Here is a 27,124-nt window from a genome sequence, read left to right as displayed (position 1 = left end):
AAACTTTCTTGAGCACTAAGTAGTAATTAACCAGTTCTCTACCCGCAGGTTGTTGGTAACAGATACCATTCATCATTTCAAAAGGACTTGAAGAGAATCAGCTTTGTGTTAAGGGGTTAGAACAGAGGAATGTGATCAACTGGGTAGCTCCATAGTGAATTGACATGGATATGATGAGCCAGGTAGTGCCGCCTTTGTTACAAGTGACTGCCTCATTCATCAATAAGATGTACAGCAACTCCTTTGGAATAAAGGGAGATATACTTGGCATTGGAGAACCACCCTACTCTTTAAGGGCTTTGCACTGATACAGACTCAAGAATTTTGTCCACATACTCTGTTGTTATATTTTAATATCTTCAAGAGTAGGAAGTGCTCTTGATGTTGGACTGAAAGGTCATGGTTTGTGATAACTCTTAAGTCATTGCAGCTTCATGCCAAAAACCAGCTGCTGTTTTTGTCTGTGACATTAGCCATTGCTTTCCATGTTTTTAAAATGACAAGGCCTACCTCTTGCATGTGCTGTCTTCCTGAATGGGTTAGAAACATCTAACACTTGTGCATTGCAAAGTTGCCCTTCCACTGAGTCATGGTCATCAGCTGGATTCCTCCTGTGATAATAACCATAAAATCCTGAGACCTGAATGTTGCTCGGTGACGTACTTCTGCTATATCTTTTACATCATTTGTCTCTATCTTGACGTGAGGTAAGCAGTGGGGAGAATACCGGCGACCAAGAAATGTAGACAGGTTAAGTAAGGGAGCATTGACAGGTAGAGTATACCATAGTCAAGTGTCAGGTTATTTTGGTTGCGTGAAGAGAAAAGCAGATTTTAAAAGATGTGCACCTTGTAAATGTGGATGTATATGAGTTATATGGATGTGCACAAGGAATGCACAGTGATATGTAGCTACAGCAAGCAATTATAAAGTATAGTGGCATTACTCTGAGTTTGCAAGTGCAGAAATAAAGATATTTTGTTACAATTGTATAAGATATTGGTGAGAGCAGAACTAAAATACGGTTGCAATTTTATTTTTCATTTTTTTAAGGAATCACCATAAACGTGTTTTGGAGGCAGAGTGGTAAAGTTTCACTAAACTGATGACTGGATGAGGTGATGTCCTATAATGGGCTGAGTAAATATATTCTGAAGTTTAGAAGACTTGAGAGGCAGCCTTTTTGAAACAGGAGTTTATGAACTATTATCTTGATATAGAAGCAGATTATTTCTGTTGAGGAATCAAGAACATGAGGTCATAATCTCAAGTTTAATGACCAATCATCTGAAGATTTCTTCCTTTCTTATGAATCACTGGAATTTTCTAACTCCCTACGTATTTAGATCCTTTATCGTTGCATACTCTTAAATTTGGGATAGGCAACTTTTGGTACAGTGGAATCAAGGGCAGTGTGCTGGAAAGTGGAATTAAAGCCCAAAATTAAGCCATAATCATACTAAATTGTGTTCAATAATGGAGGAGGTTGATGAATGTAATATGACTGCTGTGGACTTTGAAAAAGACATTGGATATTGATGAAGTTTGACATTGGACTGCTTGGCAAAATTCAAACCTGCAGGATTAGGAGGGCAAAGACTCTGCATGCACATAATTGACTAAGGGACATAAAACACAATGTTATGGTCTGTATTTGTTTTCAGACTGAAAAGAAAGGTTTCCTCATGGGTCAGTGTTAAGACCACTACTCTTTTAGACGTAAATTAATAAAGTTGACTATGCAGAGGAAAATTTCAATATTTGCAGCTCACATGGAGTTCGGAAGTAATGGCACAGTGGACAATAACCGATTCGGGGCAATGTTGTAGATGACAATTGATGTAATTTATTAGGGAAAAATAAAGCAATATAAGCTAAATGGTACAGTTTAAAAGAAACAAATCTCAGGAGCGCATGCATACAAGTATGTTAAGTGCAGGACAAGCTGAGAAGATAGTTTAAATACTTGGGAAGTCTGTTTGGTTTTAAAAATTGTGACATAGGATATGAAAGCCAAAGGGTAAAATATAATTTTTTGTCCCAAATCTCTGGCTGAAGTACGCTACTCAATTCTCAGCACTAAATGTTAGGATTGATGTCAATTGAGAAAGTCAGAGGGCATTTATTAGATTGGTTCCATTACATTGAGAAATGAAGAGGAGGGATTATTCCCTTGGAACAGGGAAGGTTAGCCAAGTTTTGATCGAAAAGTTCAAAAGCATTAGGTGACAGGTGGGTCATTAACCAAAGATTGCAGATTTAAGGTAATTAACAAGAATCCGAAGAGATTAATTTTATTATTTGAATGCAGTACTTGAAAGGTGGCGAAAGAAAACTCGCTGTTAATTTGAAAGTGAAATAGAGAAGTACTTGATGGGTAAAAATTTCCAGGGCTATGGAGTGCACAGGAATGGGACTAGCACATACAACTGTTTTGTAGGGGAAATTCTTTGTTTTTATGCCTGTGTGTTTTATTAAAAATTTAGTATTTCAATATGAATAAAAGTTATAACTGAAACTAGGTGTCATTTACGGGCATGAGTGTGAGACTTTGACTACTGTGTTCTTGGTCTTCAATGAATTGTTTTTCTTAGGTTCCCAGAGTACCAGTACAAGCACTTGCCATGGTAGTTCCACCCCAGGAGCCTGACCAGTCTCCAGCCAATGTTGGAGCTACGCTTTCTGTCATTAATAAAGGTGAGATTCTTTTATTTGTTTTTTATTGATTAAAGGAGGAAGTTGATGTGCAGTGGATTAAGTATATAGTTTCCTGCCAACTTCTGTCTCTTAGACAACCTGACCCTCAAAGAAACCACACTGAAGGAACATGTAGGAAGTAAAAATGATACCTGTAACAAGTCTATTTACTTTTGTAATTTAAGCACATGGTTTCAGGAGGCAAGTTTAGTTTTCAGTTTCAATTTTCTTTGCATGATTTGTTTAAAACCCCTATGTGTAACTAACAGTTCAGATATTATTTGTGTCCCTTGAAAATAAAATTACTTACTTGTGATAATAGTTTCCTGGATTTTTAACTGATCATCAATTTCATATCTAATTCCAAAAGGTAGAATATAGGGGCAAAAGTTTTAATGGTAGTGGAGTTTAATGTGAGGAATGTCAGCTTGTTTTGCTTTTGTGTTGAGGGGATAGGAAATTGACTATTTTGAGAATAACATGCCCTTAATAGTTAAGTAGTAGTTATAATTTGAGTTCAAAGTGAAATAAAAAATACTCAAGCTTAACGTTGCTTATGTCACTGTAATGAGGCTCTTTGGGTCATTACATAATGTTCTTGGGAAGTCCATGGAATAATCAAAGTATTGGCTTATGAGAAATATTTAGTGTAGTTTACTTCCTATGCAATTAGTATTCCAAAACTGAGTGCACCTATATTGTATTAATAGATTGTCAGAAGAATTCTGACCTAGAACCTTGTTCAGTTTCCATGATGAAGCAGGAAACGATGGGAGTACGTCCCTATGTCTTTTTAAGTTTATTCAAGATTCCTAATGAAGGTACTTAAGAGACTCACTAAACTTCATCCAATTAGGAGATATCTTAAGGCAGCATGGTGGCTCAGTGGTTAGCACTGCTGCCTCAAAGCTCCAGGAACCCCTATTCACTTCCAGCTTTGAGCGGTTCTTTGTGGCGTTCGCACATTCTCCTGGTGTCTGCGTGGGTTTCCTCTGGATGCTCTAGTTTCCTCCCATAGTCCAACGATGTGCAGGTCAGGTGGATTAGCCATGCTAAATTGCCCATAGTATCCAGAAATGTGTATATTAGGGTTACAGGAATAGAGAAAGGGGGATGAGTTTGGGTGGGATGCTCTTTGGAGCGGTGGTGTGGACTTATTGGGCCGAATGGCCTGTTTCCATAGAAATTCTATGATTCTACTGTCCATCACATGCAGTCTCGCTGTCAATGTCATTTAAATTAATGGGATACCTGAGGGTGTTGCAGGCACTTGTGAAAGCTTTTTAAGAAGTTGATCTCCCATGACAATGACATCTGTTTTCTCCTCCTTGTTCTTCTTCCTCCTTCCCCTCCCCCCACCCCCAGAAAAAATGCTGCTTATGTCAAACCATGGCTTAACCAGAAGACAATTTCATTAGATGTCATAGAGCAGTGTTAGGACTTTTGAGGTGACTGTCCTATTTACTTTTTGACCTGCATACAGAGCACGAGATACCATCTTCGTCTGGATTGTGTTGAGTATTGGATTTTGTTTTGGCCTCAAACTCCTGTTGTTAGTAAGGAAAAATGGATTCTATGAGGTATGAACAGGAAGTTTTCCTTCATGTGTTTAGGTCCTGAGATTACTAAAACCTTTCCTCTAATCTACTTGAGAGATCTAGAAATGATGTTTGGGGTTGATTTGTGAAACAAAGGACACATAGTTGTAAGGAAGGAGGCTATGGCTACTTTCAGCATTTTGGGGGGGGGGGGCAGATAGGGTCTCTGACTGAGGCCTAGATTGAGCAACTGATGAAAGTCTGATTTATCATATTCAGTTTAGATGTCTACAGTATCAAAATGCTATGTATATTGCTGCTGTCCTATATAGTTCCTTCAACATGCTGAAACCCAGTGGCTGCAGCTGAGGTGGAAACTGAAACCTCCCCATTATCAATAACTTGATCCGTGTGTTGAAGAAAATTTTAATTGCCTCATCATCTTGGTTTGGCATTCATTTTTATATGATCACCTGTGAAGCGCTTTGGAACATTTCATCACATTTGAAGATGTACATTTTTAAGGTCCTGTTGAGGATAGTTGATAGTGTTGCACTAAAGTAGAGTATAAGACTTCACTTGCGTCTAAGATTTATACCCAGTATGGTTTATATTACAGAGAAACGAGCAGTTTTCACTGAAGCTCCACACCTCAGTCTGAGGCATGGTGGTTTTTTCACAATCTGAAAAGCAGCAGTAGCACATATCAGTTTTACTGTTCTTCATGCTGCTTCTGATATTGGCAGTTGTGTAGGCTGTCCTTAAATCTGTGCCTGTCAGCTAGTGATTAAGACAATCCTCCTTTGGAAGGCTTTATGGAATATAAGTAAGATCTTTGTCTCCAATATGATCAGGGAAAAATGGAAAAGAATCAACCTTCCAAGACTCAGTTTTATGCCAAAACCTGTGTCTTGATTTCTGAGACACCTCGAAGTGGGCAGGAAATGGAGGGAAGAATTGTGGGAAGGCAGGCATTCTGTATGATGTAACACATTGCAAATGTTGCCCTAATTTTAGTGTTTCTCACATGACATCGGAGAGAAACATAATGTTCTGGAATATAACTAGAACGGTCACATGGCACTAGCAGAGTATACAGCTGAACTTCAGTGGTTAGGTTAGACAAAAGGAGGAGAGGGTCTCTTGGCTTATCCTAAACTTCTCCCACAGGACTGTTAGATAATTGTGGTTATTCCTTGCAGGGATGTGATCAGCTATGTTACCTGTGTAGATTTCATAAGAGTAAGATTTAGAGCCATAATCCTGGTGATGAGTGTGTCTGTCAAGGTATCCAGTGATTAAAAAGGACATTTTTTGTGGTTAACTCAGTCTTAATAAAATTGTATGATAAGCTGTCAAATGCAGCGATGTAGCATTCCTCAATAGGTTTTAGTGTATGAAACCAGGTGAAGATGTGCTTAGTTTTTTCAAGTAAAAGAGAATGTTATTTTATAAAATAGTAAGTGGATATTAGTATTTAGAGACATCTTAATGATAGCTACTGCTGAATTGACATGCCTTACTATCTAGGACTACTCTTTACATTCTGCAGTGACCTTCTCCTATCCTCATTTGTATTTGAAGATATTTACCAACCAGGAGTTCCTGAGATGTGAGGGCTTGAAGACACTTGAGCAATTTCATTGGTGATCTGAACAGTGATCTCAGATCATTTGGTGGAACTGTTCTAGATACCTCCATACTATATTTAAACACTTTCTTCTGTAATTGAGGATGCTTAGTGTGTAAAGCACTTCCACAAGTGCATCAGCTGGAATTGTAAGCCGATGTATGGTCTGAGAGATATACTGTTGCAGTGCCCGTTGACCTTAGTGATTGGCCTTTTCTTGGAATGCAAAATACATTGCTGCATACGCATTTTCAAATAATTTGAGCAGTGATCATTAAGGGCCCACTGTAGTGCACAGCTCAATTTAGCCTAGCTTTTTTCTTTTATTATTGGTACATAATTTGTTTACAAATGTTCCCGGAGACTACATTAACCGAAATTCCTTTTTCAAATTGGTGGTTTTAACATCTGTTGGAAGGATGAGCCATACAGCTGCAAAACATCTAATTTTGATTTAGACTCATTAATGATGTGAGTACAGTTAACTGCTGTGCTTATTTAAAAAGTATATTTAATAGTAATTTAAATATTTTGTTAGGATCTTCTATGGGAATGTGAAAATTGCTCCCCCTGATCTAACCACAATGGATACGCTTTAACTACAAACCAGTTGTATCAATTACAGTTTAAGACTTGGGTCCCTAAAACTCTTGGGCTACCTTCCTCTTGTAATACTCACATTAAGTGGTCCCATTTCCTCAGGTGTAGCAATACCAAACAAAACCATTTGGTGATCCAGTTGAAAACAAACACACGAGTTGAGATAGGGTTTGTCTCCTTCATGTGATCTGTGATTTGAAACTGATGGAGCTATCTATCTAATACAGTTCTTCACAAGTAACTGTTCACATTGCAGTTTTGACTGTTCAAATCATGAGCAATGATTAACAAATTTTCCCTTTGTTAATGAAGAATTTCCTGTTTTTTAAAAAAATAAACCAAACTGTTTCCTGTTTGATAAATTAAGTGACAGAGGTTTAAATTTTAGCTATAAAATACATGAAATTTACTATAATAAATTCAGCATTATATGTTTAGCAACCTAATATACTGATCACTCATTTGGCATTGTAACACCACTAATTTAGTTACAAAGAAGTTTAATTGTGTTTGAATTTGATGTATAATAAGCTGGTGATTGGATTAGATGAGGTATTTAAATTTTAAACATTTTCAGTAAAAGATGACCAAAGAAAACTGCTCCTTTCTTGTTTTAAATTAATTGTTAACCATCTCGCTCGCATTTAATGTTAAATTTTCATATAATAGTGTTGACATAATGAGTTAGTTGGCCACTTACTTTTTAATGTCATTTTGTGTTTATAAGACTTTTTTTTTACATCTTGTACTATTACTTCCTTTACAGTAAACATTGTATGATTGACACTCCAAGCAATGTTTTAGCTTTCAAACCAATTAATTAACACTTCTCAAATATTATTTCTATAGCCATGTCCCGTTCTTTAACTGCATTTATGTAAAACTAGTTAATACTGGGGGAAAATGTTGATTGGGAATTTGTATTGGTACAACTGTTAGTGAAAATATTAAGTCATTACAGTGGACAACTTATGGATCGTTTAATATGTTGAGTATTGTAGTTACAAAAAATTGTTTCAAAAATCCAATTTTCATTGTAAAATGTAGAATTCCTGGAACATTAACATAGTTTAAATGTGGAAACCAGCTTTGCTACATGATTGAAATCTGCTCATCTTGAAGTTTTGATTCATTCTGTGTCAAATTTGAGGGGTGTCGTCTGCATGAAACTGTGCCAATCTTTTTGTGTGAATATTGCATAAAAATGTCATCTCATTTTTATGTAATGTAGTGGCAAATGATGCATTATTGTTTGCACACTCAAACAAAAGATCTGTCAAATGCTTTTACATGACCTTTGTGTCTGTCTTAAAAGTTTACACTGATGTTTTTATCAGCCGGAACATTTCCATGTTTGATTAAAAATAAAAAGTTAGAAATTTGTTCACTTTGGGTCAGGCCATCCGATGATGGCATTAAGTCTTAAACCCGTATAAACAGACAGTTAGTGTCTTTGTCTCTAAGCAAATATTTTAAAACAGCTTTTGTTTTTCAGGCAACTGAGTTTTGTCAGTTCTCTTTTTTTTGTATTAACAAAAAATGAAACTTCATAGAATAATTCCTAATTGGGTTTAAAAGTTTGAGGGTTCCTTTCTGCTTGAACATCCTAGTTCAATAAGTTAATGGATTGTTTTAAATTTCTAACATGCCTACATTTGTATTAATTTTAAATTTAATGCAAGCAGAAAACTGAAGCTTCAATAATTTTTTTTTCTCAGTTGCCTTCTGTACTATTTGGCTTTTTTGAGATTGCTGTCATGTAAGGTATACCTGCATAGTACTAGTGGACTCATTTGCCAGGCTTATTTCACTTTTTAAAAAAAAAATTATACAGTATATGCATGGATACTTTCCAGAGATAAAAGCTGAATATATTTTTAGCCTTCATTATTGACTAAAGTTTCTCATCTGAAAATTGTTTCTACCATATTTAATCAATTTTGTGCTTTTTATGGAAGAGGATGATACTTTTTGGATGGTAGTTTCATGGGTTCAGGTTTACTGTGCTGTTTTTTTTCCCAAGTAACAATTTTTGTGAGCATAAAAGACATCTTGCATTTCAGTTGTACCTTAGTGTAGTTAAATTTCCCAAGCTGCTTCACAGGAGCATTGTGAAACAAAAATTTGACAGCCACAAAAGAAAATATTAGGACAGTTGATCTAAAGCTTTAAAGCAATGTTTTAACAAATGCCTTAAAGATTGGAGAGGCAGAGATGGGGAAGGAATTTGAGCTGAGAGTGAAGAGATCTGAAGGAATGGTTGCCAATAGTGGAGTAACTAAAATCAAGACAATCCAAGAGGCTGGAATTAGAAGATTGTTGGCCTGAATAGGTTGCTGAGAAAAAAATTAGTGAGGCCATGGAAGAATCTTGGGTTGGAAACTAATGTAGGCACAAAATCAGATGTGAGTTAGGATAAAGATGAAGGTAGGAATATCAATGTGCTCTTTTCCCTTGTGATCAAAGATGAGCTTCATCCTATCCAAGTCTAATGTTTACTTGATAACCAGGGTCACTGATGAGGACAGCTACTACATCTGTATTTCCCCCCCCCCACTCCACCCCACCCCCTTCCCCAGCCCAAGTCCTGAGATAGTGGATAATGTTCCTGCTCCTCCAGCTAAGATCACCCACTTTTTTTTTTTACAAAAAACAATAGAGGTTATGCTTGACACACTACTTTGTTTGATATTAGCACAGAGATGATTGCATGAAACTATGGAACATCCCAAAGGAAATTTACTTGTCTTGAAATAGTATAATGTGATTTAATTCAGTGACACAAATATTTACATATTTGTACATCACTATCTTCTCTTTCCATGTGGCATCAACATATGGAGAATTGATAATATCCAAAATATATTTGATTTCTATTGTAGAAGTCTTTTAAAGAAATCTAGAAAAGCAAGAATATTTTTTCCAGATCATTATATAATATAAATCTTATTTTGATGGATAATTTTAATTTATCCAGTGGCTAATTTGATTTACCAACTCATAGATCAAAATTAAATGGAAATTGGGAAATTTCAAGTTTGTCATTGGCACAGGTTTCTTCAGGTAACAACTTTTAGTTGCATTGGTTATCTCGTATTGGACAGAAATGGTCCCAAGTGTGAATATTGTAAATGTGCTTCAGAAAATTTGATTTCCTACTAATGCCATTTTTGGCAGCTTTTTACTTTTTCCTATGAGCCAAGATTAGTTTGATTCTGTTAACTGTTATTACTGGAAATTCTAAGTTTATATAGGTGTAGCATTCAAACATCAGAATGAATAATCATTTAAAATGATATTAATAATACTACATTTTTTTAAAAGTCTTAATATTGCAGTCATCTTACTATTTTTGCATTTTCCCACTAAAAATATTTTCTAGAAATATCATGATGGGAGACTGTTTTGTGTAATGTTTTTCCTTTTCCTCTTGCACTGAGACAAAAATCATGGCAAATAATTTCAGATACCTTGCAAAACTGATATCTGGAATGCAAATACTTTAGATTGAACAAAGCAAATATAGAATAGTTTATGTTCAGTGCTAGACTGAATAAAAGCCTCAAAGTGGTGAAAAGTTTACACTGGTTTCACATGGGTAAGTAATTTTTGCATGGCATTTTTTTCAAACATTTTTCGTGTGCTTAGGTACATCCAAGCAGAAGTCCAGTCCCCTGCAGGTAGCGGAACAGGATGTCCAGCCCTTCCACGAATACCAGCCTTTAGAATGCATTGTGGAAGAGACGGAAGGCAAGCTGACAGAGCTGGGACAAAGAATTAACGCAATTGAGAAGGCACAATTGAAGTCACTAGAGTTGATTCAGGGAGACACTTTAACCAAAGACAAGATAGAAGAACTTAAAAAAAGCAGAGAAGAGCAAGTCCAGAAGAAGAAAAAGATTTTGAAAGAGCTGCAAAAAGTTGAAAGGGAATTGCAGCTGAAAACTCAGCAGCAGTTTACCAAAGAGTACTTGGAAGCCAAGGGTCAACAGCAGACACTTCAGCTCCAGCAACAACAGCAGCAATGTCCACATGGAGGACTGTTCCCTCAGGTGGGGACTGGTGACTGTCTGCCGGAGGAAGACTTTTCAAAGTTGCCTCAGGTGGACACCATCTTGCACAGAGATGGCCAGCAGCAGCCACCTGCAACCCAAATGGGGTTTGTTCCTATCCAACCTTTAGCAACTCAAGTGTCTCCAAACTTTACTAGTTCTGTTTATCCTATCACTAATGTACCTGATCTACAGCGAGTAATTGTGAACCAGCCTTTGTTAGGACAGGCACAACTTGCTGGACTTGGACAGGGACTCTTAGCTCAAGCACCTGATGGATTAATGGTTGCAACTCCAGCGCAGACGCTAACTGACACTCTTGATGACATCATGGCAGGTGGGTTCAGAATTGGTCAACTTTACCTTTTACCTTTGCTCATACCTACTAGCTTTTAGGTACAAATGGACTTTTTGTTAGATCCATTGATACACAACTATAGTTTAACAGCACACTAATGCTTTAATGAAACTACTGTAATAGTAAGGCTGCACAAACCAACTAACTAATACCTTTCAAATTAGTTCTTGATATTTGAACTATATATGCTGAAAGTGCAGAGGAAATAATCATCTGAAAGAGAAAGTAAGATTCATGTTTTGAGTGATTCTTGTTCACAATTGAATAGCCCTAATGAAGGTTAATCTTCTCCAGTTGGCTTATTTTTCTGTCAGATGCTTGTTTACATGGCTGTGCATTTTTAGCAGATTTTTTAACTTCAGATTTCCAGTTTTCATAAGCTTCATGTAATATTTCCTTGTAATTTTATTAATGCTTCATCTCTTTAAATGAAAAATAAAATGGGCTTGCAGATAAGGGATAAACACATTTGAAATTAAGTTCAAACATTATACATTAGCTTTAAGACATAATCAGAACTTTTATTGCTCAAAGTTGGCCTGTTTTGTCAATCAGATATGTTGATGCATGGGTCAGAATCTCAATTTTGATATTTGTTCTGCCCTTAATCTTTTTTGCAAATGATTAATAACTCGTCTGTCAAATGTTATTGACCTTTGTCATACAGTAGTTTAAATCACATCAAGCTAAAACAAATAACTTGGATAGTTTTATCTTGGTTTTATCACTGCAAGGACAGTACCACTTTGATGTGAAAAATCAGAAGTCCAGATCCACCTATAGTTAAGCACCACTTCCAAATGATTATTTTATACCTATGGCTTTGCTCCACTTGCAATCTGATTGCCACAGTACAAAAAATACCAATAATAGATAATAAAAGTAATAACTTCCAAACAATTTCAGCCTACCAGTCTTGTTTACATTTACATGAAGTAGCTGTTACAAATAGTTGTCCTTTCCTTTACTAAAAGTGAACAGTGAAGTTCTTTTGCATTGTGTGGACACTGCCATTAGACAGCAGTTTAGCATAATTGCAGTGCTTCCAGTAAGAGTTCAAAATCAAAAATGATAGACATTAAGAAACTAGTACTGACCTTTCTATTTCACATTCCAGCTGTGCTTCAAAGGTTTTTGTAACATGTTGCCATTCTCCAATCAAAATACTTTATCCTTTAGAATATGAACCAAAGTGATTTAAACTCAACTTCACAAGTATCTCTGTGTATGATAGAAAACGGTTTACTTTTCTAAAATGGGCATCACTTTAAATGTTTAATCTTGAATCAGCCTCATCTTAGACTTTTCTTGGGAATTTAAATTTGTCATCTGATAGAATATCTTTTTTGAAAATGATAATACAGCTATTTTGTTGACTGTGGTGAATACTTGCAGTATTTAAGGTGTTGAATTTATTTATTGGAGATGTCAAAGGTTAGCGTATGGTCTTAGTGATGGTTTGTATTTATCATGATAAATCTTATTTATGAAATTTTGCACCAACAAGAGGATTGAAATAAAACAAGTTAAAGGTGATATTAATTACAAGTATAGATCCCATCTTTCAAGTATTTTGTTAATTTGAAGTGGTTAAACAAATGTAAAGGAAATGGGTAGTCACAGTGGTGCACTTTATTTTGCAATTTCAAAATTGTGGTTCTCTGCTTGATTTTATTTGATATTTAGAGAACTATTTAAATTAGCCTGAGGTGTAAAATTTGACTTGCAATTTCAAATATGATCAATTGACATTTTTGAAAAACTAGTATAGTTTTCATAACTGATTTGTTTTTCATATTCAGTTGGATTTTCGCTTCTTAGAGTGTATAATTGAGATTTGATCTTATTGAATTTCTTAGCTGTTAACTAGATGTTGGTAGATGTTTGCATTTTAAAAGTACGCTGTTGCTGCAGTGGTTTACTGCAATAGTGGCATCTAGTGGTGGTGTTATGAGACCTTAGTATTATATTGGAAATCTGCTGCAAGTAAAATCCCTTTCATAATTAAATCTTAAAACAACCTGACACCTTGAGAGCAACACTTTGACTTTGGCTTTTTTCTGTTGTAATTTTAAGTAATTTGTTTTGTGTGCTAAATACATTGTGAATCCATTAATTTGGACTTTGATGTTGTCACTTAGTGGGTTATCAGTTTTTAAATATTCAAATTTTTTGACTTAAAACTGAATTATGCTGTATACAAATCTTGGAATGAATAGCAGTTGAATTTTAACAATTAACTTCTTGCCCCTGTAGGTGGAGGGATTCTCACTTGAAAGTATTTGTCCTCTTGATTACCTCATATAGCTAACAGAGTTGAAACCAGCAATGAAAAGTTGCCTTAAGGACTCTGCCTTGTGTTAAGGTAGAATGCTGTACAAATGTGTTTTTCTTTTTAATTGTTCTGATTACTTAGCTGAATTTATCTCCTCATAGAAATCAGCAGTTTGCATTGAAAAGTTTCTGCCAGGCCTCTCTCCATTCTCGAATAGTTCTGTTCCTTAGCCTTGACATTGGAAGAGCACTCAGTACTTGGCCAGTGTGATACTTCCAGTGCTACTCATTCTCACATTTTGAAATGAGATTGCTAATTTAGGTATAGTTTTATGTTGTGCTTCATGCTGACTCAGTTTGAGCAGAATCGAGTCAGGTTAATTTCACTCAGGGTTATTAATGTGAACTGTCAAAAGAGCTTTTCCACCTATCAGTCTTCAGCTGGTCCCATTCTAAAGGTTTAAAGTTAAGATTTTAATAACTCTGCTGTTCTTGTATTTGCCTATATCATTACTATTCAAGGAGTAAAACTGGGGCCCAATTGTGCAAATATTATAAGAACCTGGTGCTATGCTGAACTATTACTTATGGTTTTCAAATCTTTGTGATGCATTTTAACACCCCTTTTTTTTGTCTGTCTGAATCTTTCAAATTGCACGTTCTTCTAAAATGAACTGTTGTTTTTGCAGCAGTGTTTTGCCTGGAAACTAAAATTAAATTTGCCAGTATTCTGCCACTTGGTTCCTGTTGTGTGTTTTGCTAGAAAATGAATGTTTGAGTATTATCTGAGAACACGATGTCCAGGTGTGATTATCCCTATGTCATTTGTGTAATCTGTTTGGTCTTGTGTGTGAAGAATGGTCACTTGACTGAAAATTCATAATATTTAAAGTAAATGAACTGGTAGATGACATCCAAAATGGGAAGGACAAGGGTCTGATGCAAAAGAACAAAAATAAAACTTAACTGTTTTAATATGCAGCATTTGAGTGGCGACCCTTTTAGATCAACAGCCTTTTTGTTGTGCAAGGTGGTAACTTTGCAACAATATAAATGCATCTTGGGTCATATACTCTCCTAAATCAGAAAAGGTAATATCCATCCTCCAAAAGAAATGATCTTAAATAATTTTAGTGCACTCTGACAGAAATAGAATGCTACTGAAATGATGTTTGAAATGGACCAGGCAAACAGACTCTAAATCAGTTTCTAACCCTGCAGTTCCAGAAGGCCTAGGGCCTGTGGGTCCCAACTTGAACACCATCCTCCTGTCACCTAGCTGGAGTATTAAGTTTTTTTGTTCAGTTGCTATTTTTTTCTGTCCTGGTCAATACAAAGGAGCTTAGATTATCCAAAGGGCACAGGCAGGGAGTATTTTGTCTGGTTAATCGAATGCCGGATAACCTAGTTTAACCAAGCATCGGAACCTTGCAATCTTAACAGATAATTGGATATTCAGATAATGTAAAACCGGATAATTGAGGTTCCTTTGCATTTATCTCCAATGACGCCAAAACAATCTGTAGTTGTTGTTTGTAGGAGAATTTGTGTAAATTGGCTGTTGTGTAGCATTTTCTAACAGTAACTAAGCTTCAAAAAGTGTGCTTTCAACATTTATATCTAATGTTTACGATCTTTCATGGAAAGCTAAGAAGGTAATGTAGTTCTTTTAACTTGCAAATGAGCTTTCTTTTTAACTTTTAAGCTTCACGTGTCTAATCTTTTATTAATGAGATTCTTGCTATCAGACTTTTTGGGGAAAAAAATGATTTAAGATTTTTTCAGTTTGTAGTAATATGCACTTTACACATAAATCTGCTATCAGCAGCAACTGTTAAAACAAATATTTTCACATACTACTTCTGCTGAGAACACGACAGAAGAACATGTACATATGTGAGATTTGAAGCATTTAATTCTGAAAAGCACTGCAAAATGTTTTTGGAGCCTTTATTGTAACAGTACTTTGTCCTGGGTTTGTGAATGCCCAGCTCAATCATTTCCAATTGCACCATCTTTTTTTAATAAATAAATCTTGGTTTTTTGACCACTTTTGTGACCACTTGTTAATCACCTAGTGTGAAGATGTTTGCACCAGGCCAGCAGGGCCAGCATTGAAATTTTCATTTACTTCATTTACAAGATTTTTTTTGGCCAAGGAAGCTTAGTTTAGGAAGCCATTTCTTATAGTATTTTCCCCTCCACCGTCATTGATTGGAATCAACCTCGACACATTACACATTCTCCAAGGGTTATGCATTACTAGCCTTGTATGACAATGAGCACATGTGTAGGATAAATGGGAGAATTATACGATTTCAGCTTGAATTTCTGGAGATTTGAATTCACCTGATACAGCAGCATTATCCCACTGTCAATCTGCATTATTAGTGTTGGCATTACTTGAACAAGTGTTGAATTAACAATCATCTCTACATCTCTTTCAACTCCTTGACCACCTCTAATAATATATTCTGCCCCATCTTCACTTCAGTTATACGTTACCTTGCACTTGTCTCTATTGAGCTTCTCTGGTCTCGATTCTCTGTGGCGTTGAATTCTTTCTAACATCTCCATTGCTTGGTGTCATCTGCATGTTTAACTACTGTTGTAATTAGTCACCAGTACAGGAAACGTGAGGGATCCTGCTACCAGCTGTGGTGTACTGTATTTCCCTACTCAATCTTGTGATCTAGCTCCCTTTTATAACTGCACTTCAGCTCGCTCATAGCTTGTAATCTATTCAGTGGCTTAATTTGTACAAGTGTCTCTTACGTAGTCCTTTATTGGAGACCTCTTGAAGTCCAGGAACTTTGTTATATGTTTTTTCATTTCACCTTCCTCATAGCTGGCTGGGCAAGTTTGTATCCTAAAAAAAACCTCTTGCTTTATGCTAAATTTGCTGAGGTTAGCAACTGTGAATAATTTGCATAATGAGGCATGAATCAACCAGAATACTAATTCTTAGCTCTTGGTACCTTTGTTGTGGAAATGCACACTTGACCATGTAGAATTAGATAAGTTGGGACTCACCTGTAAAGCTCTGCATGATCAACTAGTCTTGATGGAGCATGTTATTCTGGATAAGATGACAAAAAGACTTGGCAATGTCCTGTTGAAGCTAAGGACTTCAAAATGTGGAACACTTTTGGGAGGAGAGCCTTGATGGGCATTTTCTACATGTTAATACACTAATTCAAACACAGCAGCCAATTTACAGATTAAAAAAACTCTCCTACCATAAATAAAAGTGAAATGGCAGTTGCTTTTAGTTTAAAGGCAATTTTGCAAGCAAGTAATGCTGTTTCCTATGTGGACAGGAAGTTGGGTAAGTTTAGCATCTAATTTAAAAGGTTGCATTTCCAATTCCTGTAGCTCTTTAGTGTCTGGGTGACTTGGTACCTAGATTATCTGCTTAAATCCTGGAGTATATAAACCCATTACCTTGCATCAAGTGTATTATTAACTGAGCTGAATTGGAACTACCCATATATGATTTTGTGTGACTGCCTTAAAAATTAAGGGGAGAAAATTAGGGAAATAAAAGGAAAAAATCAAGTTCATTCCCATAATTTAAATGCTTCTCCCCTCCCAAAAAAAAACAAGTCCAGGCTTATTGTTTCTGGAAACATATTTTCCTGGGGCAATATTGCTCCAAGTTGCTGAAATCTTGATGCCTTAAGTGACCATTCTTCTTGTCTGGTGATGAATATTGGCATGATGTTTGACCACAGGCAGCAACAAAATCCTGAATCCACTATCTATAATGTATATTTTATTGCCAGATAATGATCAAAAATAGGAATGATAGAGTTGTTTTAGCTTTACTTGAAGTTAAGCTGTTTATTATCTATTGCCCTGCCCCAATATGTTGTAGCATTAAGGTATAGTTGTAGTGCTTCCAGCAAGTATGTATCTGAACTTTGTAAAGACTACAGTGAAAATTAGTGCCATTTTGGTCTTTATACTCCACGAAATTGTTCGTCAGTCTACTGAATCATTGGGATCCCATTTTTTCAATTTGTAAATTGTACAGCTAAATTTGTTGAATGATTTGTCGGAGGTCTGTTTCTATACAAATAATGATTGAGTCACAATAGTTTTGCACTTAACCTTTGCATAATTGTAGAAATGGTTTCAAGAGTTTTGCATTGGCTTACCACATGACCTTCAGGAATAATGCATGACACCAGGATAGCAACTGGAAATGTCAGCAATTGTTTCTCATTGGGTTACTCCTGGCCAAATACTTTAGTTGGACTATTTCCACCTACATAGGTGGGGGAATTGAGATAAACTATTTCATCCAAACAATATTTCCACCTGAGAAAAAAACCTTTGCATGGAAGAACTTCCTTGGGAAATTTTTCATTGCTGTAATTATAAAAGCAAATATATTGTTGCAAAATAGTGTAAATAAAACTAAACTGGAAACCTACAATATATAAAGCTCACCATCCTGTAGATCACCCTCCATGAGTAAAGTTTGATTAACAGGCTGAATTAAGCACTCTCTGAGCACTTTTTTGTCCTTCCACTCATCCAGATTTGTGAGCATGTTTTTTTCTAAGATCGAGTTTATTCAATCATGAAGTGAAAGAGTCCTTTACTCTGATGTCATCGGAATTTGAAATGCAAACTGAAGTGAAATTGAAGTAGAATTACATAGCAAACCTGGACTCTGTCACAACCTTAAATATTCAACACCCTTCCCTTATGTGGAGTAGAGACTCCCATTCTATCAGATTTTATCTAGTTTTCATTCTATTTCCTCGAACATTTGGAGTTGGCCACTAATTGCTCTTACTCAGTCAAGAAGAAATTAAGTTCATTTGAAGGAGATAGGAGTTTCATGGAACCAATTTACTGAAAATTCTTGTAGAGCCTTGTTAAAACTATGTTTAACTAACAGTGACTTAGCTACATATCGGCATTTGACAGGGATGGATAATTAGATAAATTGCCTAATATGAATTTGTTTGGGATTACTCCACATTAAACCACCAAAAATCACTTAAATTGCTTCTAGTACCTGATTAAAATTTCTATGAAATATTCAAGACCCTTTAGCCTTCCAATCTTTGAAGTAGTTAATTTTTTGTTTTAATTTAATTTTGCTTATCCAGACTAATTGAAACCTCATTAAAGCAAAGAAAGAATCTGGAACTGAACAATTCTACAACTTAAATCTTCACTCGTAGAATATCATTCTGTTTTGTATGTTCTGTTTATATGGTCAACATTTTTATTTTCATAATTTGAATCTTGAAACAGTTTTTCATTTGATAAACTCAGTGGGGTTTTTTGAGGGCCAAAGCTAACAGGTTGGCATCTTTGAAACGACTTGGACTGCAGTTCAAAATTATTAACTACTTAAGTGAGCATTTTTCAATTTTCTTTGCCAAATATTTCACTTTCTTATTTAGGCATGACATAATATCTCTGTAAAATATTGGCATAATAATGGAACAGCTTTGAGGTACTGTTGGCGATGTTAAATTTGTCTTTATTACATCTTAAACAAAATGATATTTGAGTTTTATTTAATTTATTTTCATCTAGGTTACATTTCCAGAATATTGCAAGTGGTACTGTTACATAATCTCCCTTTGTAAAATATGCTTGATCTATATGGAGGCTTGTACCAACCGAACAAACTCGAGTTCTTTCTCATTTTGAGGAAATGACAACTGATTTTGTTTTGCAGCAGTGAGTAGTAGAATGCCTTCTGGACCGAATGCTTCTTCCCACACTACAACACCCCCTACTCCTCAGCCTCGGACTCAAACTCCCAGTCCAGTTGTTTCTCCTTCATCAATGCTGCCTCTCTATCCTTCAGTTGAAATTGACGCACAGGTAAATATTCTAAAAGCGTGTAATTGAGCAGGAAATGGGTTGTCAAATAACAAATTACGGAACATTTTAATAAATTTATACAGTTCAAGATAAACGGTTGAAGCTTGTGATATAACAATTTAAATGATTTGTCTTCATGTTTTGTGATTTGTGGCTAATTAGCCTGGTGGCATTGGGGAAGTACTGTAGACTGTTCAGGGTTTGATATCAAACACTTGGACTCTGCCTATTCATGTTATATGCTGTGTGAATTTCTTGTAGGGCAATATTGCTTGACAAGACTTTTTTTTGTTCGGGGAAGTAACTCGTACAGTGGGTAAGGGGAAGCAGTGCGTATAGTGTATAGGTTTATAGTCTATAGGTTTATAGTGTATAGGTTTACAATTCAGTAAGCTGTCATAGTAAAGTTTGTGCACAGAGCTAGAGCTAAGAAGTTAGAATGAATAGTAGAGTAGTTAACCAGCATGAGTGAGTGTCTTTTTTTTGGATTAGGAATCAGTAATTCATAGCACTGCAGGGATCAGTGCTTGAGTCTTAGCTACTTAAAATCTATATCTTAGTGATTTAGATGAGGGGACTGGAGGGCTCTTGTGGTGCAATGATAGTATCCCCTACAATTGAGCCAGGAGGTTTGGATTGAAGTCCTGCCTACTCGAGAGATGTAATAATATATCTATACAGGTTGTTTAAAGGTATCCCGATGGGGGACTGAACATAATGCATCCAAATTTTCTCATAGTAATATTACAAAGGCAGACTTTTTTGAAATAATGAAACTTGGTAATGAATGTTGGCTTTCAAAGGGGTCTGGGTGTCCTTATGGGGCGGCACGGTGGCACAGTGGTTAGCACTGCTGCCTCGCAGCGCCAGAGACCCGGGTTCAATTCCCGCCTCAGGCGACTGACTGTGTGGAGTTTGCACGTTCTCCCAGTGTCTGCATGGGTTTCCTCCGGGTGCTCCGGTTTCCTCCCACAGTCCAAAGATGTGCAGGTCAGGTGAATTGGCCATGCTAAATTTCCCGTAGTGTTCGATAAGGGGTACATGTAGGGGTATGGGTGGGTTGCGCTTCGGCGGGGCAGTGTGGACTTGTTGGGCCGAAGGGCCTGTTTCCACACTGTAAGTAATCTAATCTAATCTAATCTAAAAATATATGAATCACAAGCTAATGCATGCCATGCAAATAGCAAGGCATTTTAGACAAATGAGCAAACAAACGAGGAACAAGAGTAGGAGAAAGTGAGGACTGTAGATGCTGGAGTACCAGAGTTGAAAAATGTGGTGCTGGAAAAACACAGCAGGCCAGGCAGCATCCGAGGAGCAGGAGAATCGACGTTTCGGGCATGAGCCCTTCTTCACGAATGAGAAGTCCACTTTGAGCCTGCTCCACTATTTAATAACATCATGGCTGATCTGATTTTAACATGTACATTGCTGCATATCTTTGATAATCTTTCATCCCCTCGATAATCAAGAGTCTAATCTAACCTCTCCCTTAAAATTGTTTAAAGATTCTGCATTTGCTTTCTTTTGAGGATTGGAATTTCAAAGGTATTCAACAGTGAGATTTTAATTTAAAAACTCCCTCTTTATGACCACTTATTCTGGATTCTTTCACAAGAGGAAGTATCCTTTCGACATCCACCCATCAAATCCCCTCAATCTCTTGCATGATTTTGAATATCACACCTCTAACTTCATAATTTCCAGTGTATATAGGTCGTCTTTTCTCAGAAGGCAGTCAACTTATTCGTCTAGTAAACTTTGAGTGCTTCCAAGGGATTAAATCCTTTCCTGAGTATAGTGATCAGTACTGTACTCCAGATGCTGTCACACTTGTATCGAACTAAACCATCACCTCCCTACTCTTGCAGTCAATTCCCCTCTCCATAAACCATAATATTCTATTCGCTTTCCTGATTACTTGTTATACTTACATCCTAACTTTGTGATTCATGGAGAAAGTGAGGACTGCAGATGCTGGAAATCAGAGCTTAAAAATGTGTTGCTGGAAAAGCGCAGCAGGTCAGGCAGCATCAAAGGAACAGGAGAATCGATGTTTCGGGCATATGCCAGATTCCTGAAGAAGGGCTTATGTCCGAAATGTTGATTCTCCTGTTCCTTTGATGTTGCCTGACCTGCTGCGCTTTTCCAGCAACACATTTTTAAGTTTGTGATTCAAGCACTAGGATGCCCAAATCTCTGCATCTGAGAGCTTTGCATCCTCTCATCATTTAGATAATATGCTTTCTTTTGTTCTTTCTGCCAAAATGGACAAGTTCACACATTTCAACATTGTACTCCATTTGCCAGATGTTTGCCTATTCTCGTAACCTTCTGTATTCCTTTTATAGACACCTTATGTCCTCTTCATAACTCGGCTAGATTTACTAATGATAAAATCAGCCCCTTCATCCAAGTCGTTTATATAAAATATAAAGAATTGAGACCCCAGCACTGATGCTGGTGCCATACTACTTGAGACTTATTGCCAGCATATGCATAAGCATTCATTTTCTGCAATCACCTTCTACTGTGGCACTTTTATTAAGTGCCTTCTGGAAATTAAAGAATAGTACATGCACTGGTTCCTCCTTACCTCCAGCACAAGTTACTACTTCAAAGAATTCCAATAACTAAGCTAAATGATTTTCCTTTGACAAAACCATGTTGGCCCTGCCAATTTCTTGAACTTATCCAAGTGCTTTGCAATACCTTTTTAATAGATATTAAACTTTTAACAGTTGTCAGAGAGAAAATGTTAAACAGCAAACTGCCTACCTCCCTGTTTGAATAAATAATTGGATTAGATAATTTCCAGTCAGGTTTTGGTGAATTAAAACTAATGCATTTAACTATTTTGCTTGCTGAAATCCAGCAGGTCTTGGGAATTTGTCAATTCATCCTTCCAGCAGAAACCGAAAAAGACTTCGAGATTGAACTGTATTAGTGAACATAACTAGTGCAATGATGTATAAGATGGTAAAACATCAACAAGTACTTGGGTACTAAAGGAATCTGGGGATATTGGGGAAATGCTGCAATGCGTTACTTAAGTAGATGAAGAACCAAGCTCTTAATATAAACAGTTTTGCAGGGCGCAAAGGCTTTTTATTTGTTTTTCCTGTGTTCTTATGTCTTCGTGACAGGTATAAATATTATTCCTTGCTTTGAATATTTGAATCCGTATTATGCACTTAATCGTTCCTACATTACTGAATGTGCTGTCTTTCTACTTAGACGGAGAGTAACCACGATACAGCATTAACGTTGGCTTGTGCTGGGGGACATGAAGAACTTGTTTCAGTTTTAATAGCTCGTGGTGCCAATATTGAACATCGAGATAAAAAAGGTATGGACTAGTTTCACACTTGGATAATCTTTTATTTAATGGAATTCATAAAACAAGCTTTTGAAGCTACTGAGTTCAGGTGAGAGTTTGCATGCAGTCCACTTCAGTGAAAAATCATATTCATAGTTTGAGAGAGAATTAGTTATTACTTTTATAAGCATAAATCTGCTTGACTTTTTGGGAGGAATATGCATGTAAGGCAGATTGGGTAAGGAGGTTAGATGTCTTTCAGGGTCATTAAATAAAGCAGAAATTTTGAATATTCATTAATTTAATCATCATGGTAGTGGCATTGTTGTATTATCACTGATTTAGTTATCTAGGGAGCCAGATAGTGTTCTTGGGGCATGGAAGGTTTGAATGGCAGATACTAGGTATAGTGATTGTAGTGTGAGGAGCGATTGAGTAAATTGTACTTGTCTGTACTTGTTGGAATATCGAAAAATGAAAGCCAGCCTTAATGAAAGATGCAGAATTCTTGGAGGAGTTGGTAGCTGTGGTAAGATTATTTCTCTTTGTGGGAAAGTCTCAGACAGAGGGCATAATCTTAGTAAGGGGTCTCACACTTACTACAGGGATGAGGACAATTTCTTCTGAGGGTAGTGGATCTGTGGAATTCTTTACCTTCGGGCTGTTGAGGTTCAGTCATTAAGTATATTAAAGGCTGAGATGGAAGATATTTAATCAGTAAAGGAATCCGTGGTATGGAGGAAAGGTAGCAGAGCAGAGTTGTGGATTATTAGTTCAGCCATGATCTCACTGAATGACACAATGGGCTGAATATCCTACTTCTGTTCCTCCATCTTGTGGTTTTATGGACACCAGTTCAAGTCCCGCCTTGGCAAATAGTGGAATTTGACTTCAGCAAAAATCTGGATTTAAAAGTTCAACAATGACTGAAACTATTGCCGGTTGTTATAAAAACCCAACCAGAACAAAGCAGCTTGCTTGATTAGCATTATAGCCATAAACATTCCGTGTGTCCGAGGTTGATGTTTAGTGATAGTTCTGTGTACTACAAGATGCACTGCAGAAATTCAACAAGGCTACTTAAACAGCATCTTCAAAGCCCACAACTAAAACTATAGAAGGACAAGGACAGCAGATACATGGAGCAACACCACCTGTAATTTCCCCTCCAGGACTGACTTGGAAAACATCCTTGCTCCTTCAGTATTTCTGTGTCAAAATCCTGGGAATTCCTCTTTACAGCATGATGAGTCGACCAAAAATAAAGTGGAGAGGTTCAAGAAGGCAGCTCACCACCCCTTCTCAAAGACAAGTAGGTTTGGCAATAAACGCCCAGCCAGTGACACGTACAAATGATTTTTTTAAAGATAGGACTGTTTTATTCCACTTATATTAATTATTTGGATTTAATTTCTCTTCGTTGTCTTGGTGGGAATTGTACTTCTCCCACCTGAACATTATTTGTGGCATCTGGAACACTTGTCCACTAATATTACCATTATGCTACCCTTTCTTTATGTGACTTGAAACTGCTTTTGAGTAATTGGGGTGTTTATTGGTAGTTGAAATATTAAGACTTTTTTTTACAGCTGTAAATCTGACCTTTGCGTTAGGACACAGGGAGGATTAGAAAGCAGTTAGGCTACTTACGTACAATATCTTTGTATGCTTTAAAGCATGGAAGCAGGCCACTGACCAAATGCGTTCATACAAGTGTTCAGCTTCCGCAAGATTTTCATTCCACATTATTTCATCTCACTATTTTAACAGACACTCCAACTCCTTTCTCCAAGCAGAGCTGCTTTACTGGACTGTGCAAAGTAAAGCTCTTAATTCTCCAACCAGGGCTAGTAAACATGACCAGTTCAGATGTTTGGCATGTGTTGTCAGTGGCCATTGTCTCTAGAAGGCTGTGCAGATTCCACTAATTTTAAAAACAGTATTGGTGACTCATCCATATAGAGATTGTTCCTTGATTAAACTGTTATATTGATATTTACTTTGTACCCCATCTGATCTTTTGGAGTGAGAGAGTCATTTTGATTATTGAATTGGTAAGCAAATCTTGACATTCTATTTTGAGAAGTCTGTAGTTTAGTATAACTATTTAGCAAGGAGTTGCAATTTCACCTACTAGCTATATATGGAACCTTACGAAATGAGTGAGCATAAACCTCGCTACTGTTTGATTGATACAATGGATTGTGGGATGCTTTCAAATTCAGATTTGAATTTAAAATACCCGAAGTTTCATGTATTCATCCAAATACGGGAATATTTTTGAGATTTTGTTTGGAAGATCGTTGTTTGTTATTCTGCCCTTGACTCATAATAGTTAGCAAAATATGATATTGGGTTTGGCAGTACTCTTAGATACAGAAATCATCTAATGACATCCAGAAGTGTTTCACTACTTGAAAAGTCACAGGGGGCTCATCAGTGTAACTATGTGCTGTACAGTAAACAAACAAAAACTCCCATTTAGAGTCATTTGATGTCTTCCACTACAGAATGGTTGAACTCAAGAATGCAGAATGGAAATCCTATTTTATTAACCAGACTAGTCACGTAAAAACAGGTTAGCTATTTTGCCAGTTAAAATGGTTCTCTCTTTTTCATCTGGTTAGGTTTTACTCCACTTATTTTGGCTGCTACTGCTGGTCACGTTGGCGTTGTAGAAATTCTGTTGGACAAAGGAGCAGATATTGAAGCGCAATCTGAACGCACCAAGGATACACCATTGTCACTGGCTTGTTCCGGAGGCAGGCAAGAGGTGAGAGACCTTCTTGTGGTTGACCGTTCTTGAATGATGGCTAAATACTAGTGTAACATGACAGTCTTTTATCAGTGTATAACTTGATTTGGGCATTTGAATGATGGTATGGAGAGCCTTGTATCCAAATTTACGCAAATAAGAAGCATTCTAAGGAGTATGGCTGGAAGCTTAAAACTGGGAAGACTCCCAGATTAAATGGCTAAACCTGATGAGTGGATTTCAGTGTAGGCAAATGAGTTTTGGATCTGCAAAGGAAAGGAGAGGATATACAGTACACCACAGGAACAGGTCTTTTGGCCCACCATGTCTGTGTCAACCGTGATGCCATTGAAAGCTAATACTATCTGCTTGGGCATGGTTCATATCATTGTATTTCCTGCCAATTCATGTCTGTCTAAATGCTTCAAATGTTGCTATTGGATCTACTTCTACTACCTACAGCATGTTACAGGCCAACTACCACCCTCTGTTTTAAAAAAAAAACAAAGTTTGCCTTGAGCATCTCTTTTTAAATTCTTCACCACCCCCACCCCACATCCTGGAAAAAGACTCCCTAGCCATGCCACTCATAATTTTATATGCTTCCATAAGTTGTCCCTCAGCCTCTGATGCTGTAGTGTTACTTCAATCTCTCCTTAACTAATATGTTCCAATCCAGGCAACATCTCTTTTGTACCTTTCCAAAGCCTCCATAATCCTATAGTATGATGACCAGAACTTCACACGAGTACTCCAAATGTGGCCGAACTAAAGTCTTGTACAGTTGCAAGCATGTGGTATGCCTCCTTTACCACCTTAGCTACTTGTGTTGCTGCTTTCAGGGAACTATGGATGTGTACCCCAAAATCCCTCTGTATGTCCACGCTCTTAAGGGGCTTACCATTTACTAGATACTTTCCTTTTGCATTTGACACCACAAAATACATCCCCTCACTCTCTTTAATGGATTAAACTCCAATTACAATTTCTCTGTCCAACTTACCTGTATCTTGCTGCATCCTTTGACAACCTTCTGCATTATCCACAACTCCAATTTGAATATCATCTGCAAAAGTACTAACCAGACCACTTATGTTTTTATCTAAATTATTTATGTATATTACAACAAGAGGTCCTAGCACTGATCCTTGCAGAATGCCGGGTAACACATCTCCATCAGAAAAAAACACCCTGCACAACTACCCTCTGAGTTCTTTGATCAAGCCAGTTTTTTATTCAGTTTTCCAACTCGCTTTGGATTCCATGTGACTTAATCTTCTGGACCAGCCTATTTCTCCAATTTCCCCATCCCTGATGTAAGGCTGATGAGTCTATAATTACCCAGATTATCCCTGTTGCCCTTCATAAACGAAGGAACAACATTGGAGAATAGCCAATCTTCTAGGACCTTGCCTGCGGTGAAAGAGGATACAAAATTCTCTGTCAAGGTCGAGGCAATCTCTTACCTTGTCTCCGTCAGCATCCTAAGGTCGGTCCCATCGGGACCTGGGTACTTATCAGTCATAATTGTTTTCAAGACAGCCAACAACATGACTTTAATATCAATATCACGGACGCACAGAGACCACCTAAAAATCTTAGCATCACCCACGTCCCTCTTGGTGAATACTGACTTTTAAAATGTATTAAGGGCTTCACTGACTACTTGTAGTTCAAGGCATAAATTCTCTCCATGATCCTTGAGTGGACCTACTCTTTCTCTCTGTAAAAACAAGGACTGCAGATGCTGGAAATTAGAATCTAGATTAGAGTGGTGCTGGAAAAGCACAGCAGGTCAGGCAGCATCCGAGGAGCAGGAAAATCGATGTTTCGGGCAAAAGCCCTTCATCAGCCCTTCTCTATTCTTTCTCTCATTAACCTTTTGCTCCTACTATGTGTCTAAAATGCCTTGGGATTCTCCTTAATCTTATTTGCCATAGGAATTTCATGGCCCCTTTTTAGCCTTCCAAATTTCTTGTGTAAGTTTCATTTAGTGAGCACTTTGGAGAGAGTGACCATAATTCGGTTATGTTTAGTTTAGCAAT

The 27,124-nt window shown here is 36.9% G+C and overlaps 1 protein-coding gene across 20 annotated transcripts in view; it reads left to right on the top strand.

Moving 5' to 3' along the window:
* The window catches only part of ankhd1 (ankyrin repeat and KH domain containing 1), a 159,403-nt gene that overhangs the window by 96,165 nt on the left and 36,114 nt on the right, over positions 1 to 27,124 (top strand). For 13 of the 20 annotated variants that reach the window (XM_043703628.1, XM_043703627.1, XM_043703619.1 and 10 more), the window contains 5 exons: positions 2,595 to 2,697; positions 10,114 to 10,854; positions 18,857 to 19,005; positions 22,243 to 22,354; positions 24,952 to 25,097. In XM_043703628.1, coding sequence (XP_043559563.1) covers positions 2,595 to 2,697; positions 10,114 to 10,854; positions 18,857 to 19,005; positions 22,243 to 22,354; positions 24,952 to 25,097 — 1,251 coding nt within the window. The remainder of the gene's footprint in view (positions 1 to 2,594; positions 2,698 to 10,113; positions 10,855 to 18,856; positions 19,006 to 22,242; positions 22,355 to 24,951; positions 25,098 to 27,124) is intronic. The other 7 variants (XM_043703634.1, XM_043703617.1, XM_043703626.1 and 4 more) reach the window with 3 other exon arrangements.

The sequence above is a fragment of the Chiloscyllium plagiosum genome, chromosome 14 (assembly GCF_004010195.1).
Source record: "Chiloscyllium plagiosum isolate BGI_BamShark_2017 chromosome 14, ASM401019v2, whole genome shotgun sequence".
Lineage (NCBI taxonomy): Eukaryota > Metazoa > Chordata > Chondrichthyes > Orectolobiformes > Hemiscylliidae > Chiloscyllium > Chiloscyllium plagiosum.
This window is presented reverse-complemented; position numbering and strand designations above follow the sequence as displayed.